The sequence below is a fragment of the Psammomys obesus genome, unplaced genomic scaffold (assembly GCF_907164565.1).
Source record: "Psammomys obesus unplaced genomic scaffold, mPsaObe1.curated_primary_1811, whole genome shotgun sequence".
Lineage (NCBI taxonomy): Eukaryota > Metazoa > Chordata > Mammalia > Rodentia > Muridae > Psammomys > Psammomys obesus.
In genome coordinates, this window is record NW_026596046.1 from 14,554,617 (window position 1) to 14,567,321 (window position 12,705).

Here is a 12,705-nt window from a genome sequence, read left to right on the forward strand (position 1 = left end):
GAGAGGAAGATGCAGAATCCAAGGCTAACCTGAGAGGGTGAATGTTCCTCTGGTTGTGAACCATGTCAGGGGAAGTTAAAGTGGAGCTTCTGGCTTAAAGGAGAAACAACATGGGGGCCAGGGGGATGGCTCAGCAGTTAAGAGCACTGGCCTCAAGAGGCCTTGAGTTAAGTCCCCGGCAATCACATGGTGGCTCACAACCATCTATAATGTGTTAGGACATTCTCTTCTGGCATGCAGGCTGCATACAGATAGAGTAGTCGTATACATAAAGTAAACAAATAAATCAAAAGAAACATCCAGATTCAAAACTATTTGGAAAAACTATGGGTGGCCCATAGTCTCCCCCATTTGAGCCACTAGTCCTGGGACTCAGACAAAGTGTCCTTAATTTTATAAAGACAAGCGATGGGAAAACAGGATTTGTTTGAAACCAACCCTCAAGTTTACTGAGCTGTGTCTACATTACAAAGAGAAAGAAGCACCTGTGACTGAATCCAGTGTCAGTCCTATTGTTTGAGCAACAAATAATCCGCGGTGATTTCCACTACTCGAGGTGTTTTTCAGTCTGTATGCCATTGCTTCATCTCTGCGCAGGAGCTGAACCTCTGCTGCAGCTGTAGAGGGAGGGAGTGAGGGTAACCTCAGGGCCCTGCTTCTCAAAATCATTGCACTTACTTTACATTCTGCTCCTGACTTCTGCGCTGGCCTCACTTAGTTTCTGTCTGGCTATCAGAAAGACCCCCAGACATTGTCTCTAGTGACTTGAATAATTGTTGCTTACTTATTTGGGTCCATAAACCTTGTGGAATTTGCTTCTCACTAGAATTTGGAAGTCTGAGGAGACACAGGGCAGATGAAAGATGCTGGAGAGAAATCTGTTTCCTCTAAGATCCTTAGGCTTTATCTCCAGTAGCCTTTCAGAAACATTTTGCAAGAAGCTGGCTGTATTGGTAAGAGTTAAATGTTTGTACTGGATGCTAACTGGGGCATCAAGGGTTTGGGGACAGGATAGGATGTCAGCTCTTCAGTCAGGTGGGAGATTCTATTAGAATCCTAGAGATATCATTTATAAGCTTGGTGGACTTCAGTAAGCCCTTCAACATCTTTCAGACTCTGCATCTGCATTTGTAAAGTTAGAAATATAATGCTTAATCTACAGCACTTCCATAAGACAAACGAGATGATCCATGTAAAATGATTATCTGATGCTGAGCACATAGGAAACATTCAGTAAATAAATAGTTCCCCTTGTACCTGTTATTAGAGTGGGAAAGTAGGCAGCTCATTGTTTTATAATGTGTTTTGAAAACCTTGCGAAAGGCTATTTTGTCCAGAAATATTTTCTAAATTGGCTCACTGAGAAGATCATGAAAACGGTCTATTGCAAAGGTGTACACAGAATATACATGCTCTGGGTAAGGACATCCTTATCTTGAGCCTCATGATGTCTCAGAATGGGGAGTTCCCGGTGAGAAAGTGCAGGGTTTGAGTGCCGTGGGTCGAAGTGCATGTTTCAGTGTGAAGCCCTGATTGGGACCGAGCAAATTTTGTGATGTAGTTTTTCCTGGTTGGTAGACGGTGAAGAGAAAGCTTTCAAGAAGACCTTGAAAGGTACTGTGGAATTCAGTGAGCCTTGCTAAGTGATTGTCTGCTTTTAGTTTTCTTTCCTGTATAGGAAGAGCTTAGACATGCTTAGAAAATGGACTTTTAGGACGCTTCTAAGCAAAGCATGGACTTCTTTGATCTTTACGTGCAGGGATTTCCCAAGATAGCATGTTAGAGTATGCAATGTAGCCGAATATGATTTCTTTCCCAGAAGTGTCAGAAGGCCTCAAATCCTTGCACTTATTATTATATATACACATATCTTATCAAACCCAAGAATGGTTTATGATTTGAACATGAAATGTTCTCATGAAGTTAAATGTTGGAGCCCAGGTCCCCAGCTGGTAGTACCATGCTGGAATGTTCGGGAAACTTCAGGAGGGAAGGCATGCCTTTGGTGGCTACCCTGCCCTGCCTCTGGTTAATCTGTCTGCTCGCTGCCTGTTCTGCCACACATTCCCTATGGTGATTACTGGTCTTGCTTTGGCACTGCTCCCGCTTTCTATGCCCCACTTCTTTTTTGGAATGGGAATTTTAACACCGTGTCAGTATATTTGGGGATAAATAACTTGTTCTTGGTCTTGTAAAGAGGGCTAACGTCTGCGAATTGATGTTGAATCGTATGGCTGCTCCTGAGTTAGCAGGGGAGGCAGAAGGGGACTCATTTAAACTGCATTTAAAGTATAGTACTAAATAATGTAATCAAGATCACATATCTAGTAAATGGTAGGGTCATTGTTCACTCCAAAGCTATGTGTTGCTGCTGCTTTTGTCCCTGAATGGGGCTTTGAAAAGGAACATATTCATGTGTTGAACGTTTGACCCTTCATTGTGCATAAGAGCAGGGGTGTTGTTAGAATCATAAACAGTGCTGATCACGTTGATGATGGTCATTTTCACGGGCAGCAGGTCTTGAGCGGTTATTGTGTCTCTGGCATTAGGTGGCTTAGTTTATATTATCTCAATTAATGTTCTCAAATTAATAGCGAAGAAGCCATTTTTCGTTTTGTCTTTCAGATAAAAGACTGAAAGGTGGAGATGTGAAATAGCATGCTCAGTGTTACACAGCTAGAAGGGGGTGAGCCCAGCCTTGTTCGGGACTGCAGTAGACAGCTGTCAGGAAGCTGCAGGGTCTGCACAGGGGTCAGGGCCAGCAAAGCAAGGACACGTACCCGTGGATGCCAAAGATGAGCTTAGAGGCTTATGCTGATCTGTGTGCCTCATTCCTGGACGTAGCTGTCAGGGTCTGGTGTAGTCCTGTGCTACAGATCCCTACAATTCTTTTGATGAAAGACCTCACTCTACCTCTAAAGAAATGAAACAATCCTGAGATAAAAGAATATAAAGAACAGCATTGACAGACAACTCTCTTTAACTTTGCCAAATTCTTGTTTGGGCAGAGTAGCGGGATACTTGTACTAATCTGGAACTCCAAGCATTTCTCAAAAGCAGCTGCCATGAGGCTCCAGATTCTCCAGGAGAAAGTCAATGCTTTGAGGCTTAAAGGTCTCTAGGCTTTTCTGTTTAGAAGACAAATATCTTTGTAAAGATGGTTCTGCTCACCAATGCCTTCAGGGGCTAGGGAGATAATTCACTTTTAAAAGAGATGGGGTAAGACAAAAGGTGAGGTGGTTGCTATGGTAACCTGCAGGCCTGCTTGCCCTGTGATTAAACATTGACAACATGGCATACACCAAAAGTCTACAGGCTACTGGATTATAGCTCCAACCACAGGGTTATTTCTCTCTTACTCTCTTAATTATTTAAATCACCAATACCCCTTCCTGTAGCTAAGTACCACTGATACCATAACCTAATTCTTTCTGGTTTATTTTATTTTATTTTTCCTCTTACCTGAGTTCAAAAACTACACCAGTAGGCATCTCTACTAAAGTAAAACATTTGAATTTCAGTTCAAAATACTTTGAGTAAAAATCAGGATACCAGCAAACCATGTCTCAGAAAGATAATTAGCTAAAAAGGAAGGCCCTGAGACGACAAAACCCAGAGAGATGAGGGGCAATATAAAAAGATGAATTAGAGTGAAGACAAACATAAATTAATTATCTGCTGTTCCAGGATTCCACAATGGAGAACGGGCCAAAGATATTTAGTTGTAGCTGGAGTGGCCAACCAAAACAAGGAGTACCCAGGAGGCAGGGAGGTACAACGGCTTAGGACTTTTCTCCATCTTGCCATTCTACTTCCATATTTCAAACTATGTACCTCATCTCATATTTCTAGGAAGTTACAATATGTGCGCGCACACACACACACAATAGGAATTGTTTTTTCTAAAAACAATCTTAAGAAAAAGCCTTTTATATAGTCAAACTACGGAAAAGTCTGCTTGGAAGAAAGTTGGAATGCTGAGAGTCCCCCAGACTCCGAGCTCACTCAGAGCTGTATCTGAAAACTCACATTTTCTCCTGACTATGTTTCTGCTCTGAGAAGTGGTGTTTTTCCTCTCAGGTCTCACAAGGACTTGGAGCCGCTGATCCTAGCGACCCTCATTTCATTCTTTGGCTCTTCTCCACTTTTGCTCTTCCAAAGTTTGATGAATCTCCACTTGTCGGGTGTTAGTTACGTATTGACTTTTGCAAAATCTTCCCAAACTGTTCTTGTAGAAAGATTGATTGATGTAGGGTCAGCAAAGAAGGGGGTTATTTACTTTAGATGTTAGTAAACATGGCAGATTGCTGGGGATTAACAGGGAAACCATGAATAAAATCATTGTTATTTGATAAGGGATTTTTCTCTCAGACAATTAAAGATTTTTTTTTTCTCCATTACCCACTTTTTTTTTTAAACCCCAAACGAATAATGAATGAAGGTCATTAGGATGATGTATTATTGGTCACATTGCTCTGCAATAGAAAAAGATAAATATCATCAAGCTGCCACTGCATACAGAGCCCCAGTGTCCATATTTGCCATTCTGGCACTTTTCATCAAGAAATAGTTTCCTTTAATACCTCCTTGTTAGTCCCCAATTTTCTTTTAAACATCAGATATCAGACAGACTGGATCCCCATTCAGACAGCAAAGGACTCTAGCTAAGAACAGCCAAGGCAAGAAATATTTTTTTGTTACAAAGGAAAATTTGTTAAAGGAAGCATCGAAAGAGCTTTAAACCTTTCACAAACATATAACCAGTCATAAGTCTCATCACTCTCAATTCAGGGTCATGGCTGCATGAAATGTTGTAAAAGAAAAAAAAAAACAAAATAAAATCAGCTCCTCACATGGGTCAAAATTCTCAGGAGTGCTAAGAAAAAGCCCTGCAATTTAAAATGTTATAAACAAGCAAAATAAAAGGTCTGTTAATATTATGAGAAAAATCTCCGTGGAATACAGCATTGAATTTCCATGTTGTTTTTTACACCCGTGTGCACGTACATGGTCTTGTGGAAAAAAAAATAATACTTGAAGCTGTAATTCTGCTCTTCTGATTACAGCTCAGGGGAGCTCCCTCACACGCATTTGGCTAGAAGCACATATTGTCTCATAAGCCAGCACGATTGGTTCATATAATGGAGCCACATAGCCTCGAGAGGAGGGCAGGATTTGAGCATCTGTGGCAGAGTCACAGAGACAGCCATCTGGAGTCCCACAGTGTGCCTCATTTGGTTTGTAGGCGCTCTAAGGACCACAACCCTCTGTTGGGTTGACACTTCCACACTCAGTCACTCGCCCCCATAGTGCAGGGAAATTAATCTGAAAACCAGTATAGATGAACTGTTGACAGGGCTATCTTGGACTATTACTGGCCTTGTGTTCCTTCAGAGACAATTGACAAGGTATCTTGATAAAGAGATCCATATATTAGTCTTAGCAGAGATCAGCAGGAAAACTGAGCTGAGACAGAGAAATCAAGGCATGGAAGAGGGGAAGGCAGAAGTCTGTTAAATTTCTATTAGCTATAGGAAGCCTCATAGAATAACCCTTCAGGGTGAACTGTCTGCTTTGACCTGAACATCATCAGTACAGCTTGCTCTCTTCCCACAGCCCACCTTGAGGTTTAATAGTCTTTATGTGAGGATTTTCCTTCTTTTTCTGAGCCCAGCCTTCTGCCATAATTTCTTTGTAGTTTGGTCTTTCAGTATTTCTGTCAAGAGGAGCCATAAGCTCAGACAGCCATTCACCAGTGCTGACCAGGAGCAAGCTCTGTTTGGTGTGTCAAACAGAACCAAACACACATTGTCACAAAAGCAGTTATTAGTTTCAGACTGAGAGAAAAGACGAATGATCCATAGGTGCTGAAAAGGAATCTGGGTGAGGCAGGGAGTTCAATGTGTAATGAGAAGAGAGGATGTAAAGGAACTGTACCTTCACTAAGGGCCATGGTCCGTTTAAGGGCTTGCCCACAGAGGTTGCTGACTGACTCCCTCAAAGGAGTATGAAGTCAAGAGAACTTACTTATATGACTTTGACGTTGTTCATTCGATCTGGCTGGCAGTAGAACAAAATGCTGGTTTAATGTTTGTGAGTTGAGAAACAAGTACATCATATTGGAATCTTACCTGGAGAGGGAAAGTTTTCGCTGAGCTAGAGGAAGTGGATGTTGACATGGTAGCCACATTAAATAAACATGTAACCCTGTGATTGTCAAGTTAACTGGCTTTCTCTGGGAAAAGCACCTAGCACATCTCCAATACATACTAACCTTTAAAATATGGTGTCTGACTTGATCCTTTCTCCCACCCAGCCTTGTAAAGACACAGAGAAGAATGAAACTATGATGGAAAACACCCTTTCCTTCCTTTCTTTCTTCCTTCCTTCCTTCCTTCCATCATTCTTTTCTCTTTCCTTTTCTTTTTCTCCTTTCCCAACCTCTCCCCTTTTCCTATCCAACATTATTTTCTTTTAGTTTTTCTTAGAATAACTTATAGACTTCCATGTTTTTCCAATAGAGAATTTATTAAAAAGTAGAGTATTTTCTTATATAACCTCTGTCTAACAAAATCTAAAAATAAACAGTTGTGTAACTTTTCCTGGAGAGTTACAAACAAATGTCTATTCATCTCAGATAGGGAATGACAGAGCAAATAATTTCTTCTATTGAAAGTCTGTCTTGGGGAAGCAATTAATTTTTGGACATTACTTACAGGAGCTTGAATAATGGGTTACTTACAAGAACAAAAGAAACTCAGGCAGTTATAGCACTCAGACACTGGATCCCTGCATGGGTCAGGACTCAAAGAATTGCAAGGCTGGCACTCCCTGCCAGTGTGCAGACAGGTGTGGGGCATACACTCAACTGAAATCTTTGCTTCGCAGCTGTTAGTTGTTTACATAACTTCGGAGATGGGCATCTTGTCAATCTGGTAAGTTTCCTGAGCTTCCTGGATCTGGAAAAGAGGTGTTCTCTGATCCTTGGAGGAGGTGATGTTGATGTCTACTCATTTTCTTCCACTTATGGAAGCCTTGAACTACCAGGTCACAGTAACGCTCACTTATTCACAGCAACTTAACAGGTTGTGAGTCTCTGAAGTAAGCACAACCGAGGCTGACAGTAGTGGTGATCTATGGGTATTTAGATGGCAATTTGAAGGCTGGCACCCGGGTCTGATGGGCTGCAGGCCAACACCCACTGCTTTTTGCCTCAGCCACACCTGGTTGCTGAAAGGATCCATCATCAGAGAACAACTCACATATCCAGTACCTACTTGCAAACTGAGATCCATGGCATATGCCTCATGAACATGACTGCCATCCCCTGTTACAGAATTAAGATCTGTCGTAGCCCCTACTACCTTAAATTGTATCCTACTATAGGGCTTTTCAGAGCCACAAAAGCTTCAAATCAGTCTTGGGATCCATGCTGAATTAACTTAAAAAAATCTTTAGTGAATACAAACTTGTCTGGCCCAGAACCTGTCGCCTAATTCCTTCAGTAACATCTGTTCGTCCTTTTTATCCATTCTTGATGTTTACGAGAACTTCATTCAGCGATAGTCAAGTATTCCTAATGATGTATATAAGCCTGTCCACAAAGGACCTTTTGTATCACCTCATATGAAGTCTTTGTCTCAAGGGGGGGGGGGTTGAACAGTTATATTGTTCAGTTTCTTCACAGTACTCAGACTGATTCTGTCTGCGTCTTTGTCTCTCAGCTTCACAAACATGGCTGTGAGAGATTAGTCCCTTGCTTGTTTAAAATTACTTCCCAATTCTAGCAGGTCAGAGATAGACTGTTCCCTGATTACGATAGCTGTCATTATTTTTTAAACTTTTTTTCTTCACAATTTATTTATTATCTATCCCAATTGAAGCCCCTTCCCTCAACTCCCCCCAAGTCCTACCCTCCCTTCCTCTTCCCTGCACCCCTTCCCCCAGTCCATGGTATATACTCACTTAAAAGTGGGCATTAGCCATATAATATAGGATAGCCATCTACTGGAGGACCCTAAGGGATGATGCTTAAATCTCATTCAGAATGGCAAACAGGACAGCTTTCATTATTAAAGCCCCCATCTGCATGTGTAGTTAAGGACCCCCCTTTTTCCGTATCAAAGGTTGGACTGAAATAGCATCCTCTGTCTTTTGACCTCGCTCTCTTTCTCCTTGCTGTCTGATTCTTTATTTCATGTTCTGGGACCCCAGGAAGAGCTTATTAGCAAGATCTAAAGTGTACTCTCTCTCCCTTGTGTCCCACCAGCTATAATAAATGACAAGCAAACACCCCAGTCTCATCCTAGCTTATTTCACTTTTCATGCTAGTGCCAAGGAGAGCGTCTCCATGCCTTCTCCCATTGTAACTCCCCTCTTAGGTGGGCAAAATTATTTGCAGGCAGGATGTTCAGATTTAGTTATATGTCTTATGGACAGATGCTACCACAGCCCTTTTATGAACCCTTTCAGTATGTACTACTTTAGGGTCTCTAGTCTAGCACTCCTCTGGGTGCATCTTCAAACCCATTCCACACTCAAGATTGGCCCCCTGGTACCAGAGGAAGACAGCCACACCCCAGGGCACCCACCCCTCAGACAGCTTGACATCAGTTGCATGTTTTATCAGTTCACAGCAGGGATCGCACAAAAGTCACCAAAGCAAGGAGCCACAGTATCTCATACTACACGGGGGAAGGTAGCCACATTGGGACTGCCCCTGTGAATGCCCCACCCTCAGCTATGTCAGGCTTAACTCTAACAGCAGAATCCATTCAACAGCTTCTTTCAGTATAATCTATGGGTCTGTCAAGCAGCCTTTGGGTGCCAATTGTGTTATGTGACTTTCCCTGTGGAGACATGAGTAAATATATATTCATCACAGAAAGGGTACCGATGACAAACCAAAGAAAAGATTCTACTTAAGTCTGCCTTAGTGAAATGAGTTTTTCTTGTGGTTACTTTCTAGGGGCATGGTGAAAGGTTAGTTACAGGGACATGGGCGACTCAGACAGCTGTGTCACCAAACAGCCCACCTCAGAAGTATGAGCAATGACTCATGAAAATTACAGCCATCCCCCTCGGAACTTGCAGGCAGCTGCTTCTGCAATCTCCTGTAACACTACAGTTACTTACTGCTTATGTAACCTTGGGAAAGGGTTTTTTTAATCTTCTCAGTTTCAAGAACTTCCTGAGTCTCCTGAGTCTCCCTCCAGGAAGGATAAGGAGTGTTTCAATTAGAAGGAAGTAGCTACATAGCATAAATATTGACATAATACTAGGAGGTGATCTATGAAGTTTACTCAAATTTTAGCTCCTGCTTCACTGATGATTTTTTCTAGCAAAAGTAATTTTTTTCTGGCCCATTATCTGAATTATAACTACACATTAGTCTTAGGTGCCATGTTGTCTTGTCTTAGTCTTTTCCTGTCTCCATTCCAAGTCTTTTTTTTTCCTTTTTATGATTTTGTCATTTGAGAAGAATATAGGTCACATGTCTTGTAGCATTTACCTCACTATGAGCTTGCTGACTTTCCTAATGCTAAGATTAACATCATGTGTTTTGGCAGGAATGCCATAGAAGTGATGCTGTGTCCTTCTCGGGTCATCATATTAAGTGGGGCATGTTGTGAACTCATGTCCTATTACTAGAGATGTTAATTTCGATCATTTGGTTAAAAGACCAGCTGGCATTTTTATATACTGTTATTATGGCCACTGTAAGTATTAAGTGGGAGACACACCGTGGCACTCTCAGGCTGCCGTGTCCTGTGACTGACGTGACCTTTTCCTTTTGTCTCCAGAGTCTAACTGTCGCAGGGCAGTGAACAGAGGCTACGTCACCAGCTTACTCAGGCTTCATCAGGACTGGCACAGCCACGATGTGACCAACACCTATGTGCTGATCCGCCATGAGCTCCTGCTCTGCCTCAGGCACATCGTCACCCTCCGGTCTGGCAGAGAGGCCTTCCTGGCAGCCCAAGGCATGGAGACTCTCTTCAGCATTGCACAGGTAGCCAGCATGGGGATTTCCTCAGCAGGCAGATGGCTTCTGGATGATCCTCAAAGGCTGAAGCATGGAAATTGTCTTGAACAAAGCAGGGAAAACTAAAGCAACAGCTTCAACATGGCTCTTGGTTCAATATGGCAGGTGTTCTGGATTCAAATCCCTATTCATTCACTCATTCGTATTCTCATTCAATCATTCAATCAGTATGAGTTTTCTCATTCATTCATTCATTCATTCATTCACTCATTCATTCAGAATCATGTGTTTATTGTCAGCATACTACTAAAGATGACAAATAGCAAAGTGATTAAGACTATGGGCTCCAGAATAATAGATCTCAATTTAAAGCTGTGAAACTTTTAAACTATCATCTACCTTCTCAAACCATCAATTTTCTTTTGCTTCTTTTTTAATTTAAAGAAACATATGGCCTTGCTTGGTGACACATACCTTTAAGCCCAGTGCTCAGGAGGCAGAAGGTAGGCAGATCTCTGTGAATTTGAGGCCAGCGTGGTCTACAGAGTGAGTTCTAGGACAGTCAGGATTACACAGAGAAACCCTGTTTCAAACAACAACAAAATAAATAAAAGAAACACACACATATACACTAAAAATGTGGAATTGAAACACTTAGATTGTTTTGTCCACTAAGTTCATGTGTTCAGGCAAATACATACTGTATCTTAGCCTTCTTTTGAGTGTGAGTGGTCACTGGACTAAATAGTACTGGGAATCTATGGTGAACATGACAAATGGTACTTCTGATCTTATGGGAGCACAGGCCTTATCAGGAGACAGGCCTTAAATAAACAAAACATCCAATGAGAAAGATTTTTGCAGTTGTTTGTGAAACCAATAGTGTAAGAGAGACTCCTATAGGTGGAAGGAGAAGATCATTTAGTGACAGTAAGGTCTCTCTGAGTAGGTAATACTCAAACCTAAATTATTGGACAGCCCATCATACCAAGTTTAAGGGAGTGTCCCAGGCAAAGAAAATAGAGACTCCTTCAGTTGGCACTTATCTGCACCAGGTGGGGTGTATGGTCCGAGGTTATTTGGGTTCAACTCAAGTAACACATTCCTCAGCTACACTTGACTAGGGCTGATTTAAATACAGTCTCAGAGACCCGAACATCCAAATATCCATCACCTGCTCTGTTTCATATGCCTTGTGTTCCCTGTTATTTTCCCAGCTGTTAGTCTCTGGTGCTCATTGGTCCTCTCTGGAAACCTTCCAAATTTACTCTACCTGAGTCCATGCAGAAGCAATGAAGCAGCCAATGAGAGTGCTGTTCTCCCACCATAGCATCACTAGACTTTTCCAATTCTCTTTAAAAACCACATCCCCCTCCAAATACTAACATGATATTGTTGCTGCAAACCGATATCTAATTCTCTGTCTGCTATTACCTCTGGGTTTTTCTCTTGTCATTACTGAGTGCAGAGCTTCTCAGTCATGAAATAGCTGCATTTTGAATTCTGCTTTTCTGGATCAAGCAGCGCTTTCATTTTTTCCAAGCTTCCGTGTGCTCTGTAGGCTCATGATCCTCCAAGTCTCTAATCTCACCCAGTCCTTGTGAAATTTCCCCCCAATGGCTGATACCAGGCACTCCCATTCTAGCTGGCATGCTCACCCAGTCTGTCCTCTATATCACTGGCTGTTTTTCTGTTCTGCACTAAACATATCCAAAAGAGCAGTAGAAGAAAAAGATGGTGATTTTTACAGTCGTATATTGCAGAGAGGGACACAGTGAAAAAAAAATATTACAGCAAATAAAGCTCAGGCATGCGAGAGGCTTCAAGCACATATGCAGCGCTTTAGACACAGTTCCTCGACAGGTCAGTAATGTCTTCAATCCCTCTCTTAAGCAATCAATAAGCTTCCAGCCTCCACTTGCTGTTGTAAACAGAAGTCAAATGTGAGTGGAGGCAGAATCTACATTTCATAGTGAGGTTTGTTCAGCCCGTGTTGTAATCTCTGATTGGCATTATATGAAAAAGTAGCCCAGGAAGGGTTATGGAACAATGCTGAATAAATTGTCCATGATACACGAATCCTGTCACATGGAAACATATGCACAACATGTGGGTGAAGTTTTCAGGGGTTGAAATCCCCACATTCACTGATGTCCCCCTTCCCCCGGCCACTTTGCTTTCAGCCTTTTAAATAGTATGTTCTCCTACAGGGACTTTTACCAAGTTCACTTCTTAACCTAATGTTGTCATCTGACATTGCCCTCCAGGGTCTGTTATCAAGGGACATGATGACAAGTGAATCTAGAAATTATTATTTTCTTGGAATCAATAATCAAGTTTTGAATTCATGAACATTTAACTCCAAATAAAGGAAGGCCCGCCAATATGACATTATCATTAATGACCTGGTCTCTATATAATTCAACTACCCCTCCCTGCCCAATATTTTTTGTTCAGCTATGGCATGATCCACACTTTTAGGATGCATGAACTTGCTTTTCTCCTTCTACTCAGTTCTCACCTGGACCATCTCACACAAAACAAAAAAGCTGTTGCCATCAATCATCATCAGTGGCTGTGTCAGTGGCAATTACAGATAGAGCTGGGCTCCAAAATGTTGGCATTTTGATGCTGTTGGCTTGGACTTAGCTCTGTTTTCCCTAAGCTGAATCTCAGAGCATCATCCCCAATCTGCATCTATTTGCCTTCCTTCTTTCTCT

The 12,705-nt window shown here is 41.9% G+C and overlaps 1 protein-coding gene across 1 annotated transcript in view; it reads left to right on the forward strand.

The window, feature by feature from the left end:
- Positions 1 to 12,705, forward strand: part of Agbl1 (AGBL carboxypeptidase 1) — an 820,675-nt gene that overhangs the window by 78,948 nt on the left and 729,022 nt on the right. The window contains exon 7 of the mRNA XM_055623242.1: positions 9,804 to 10,012. Coding sequence (XP_055479217.1) covers positions 9,804 to 10,012 — 209 coding nt within the window. The remainder of the gene's footprint in view (positions 1 to 9,803; positions 10,013 to 12,705) is intronic.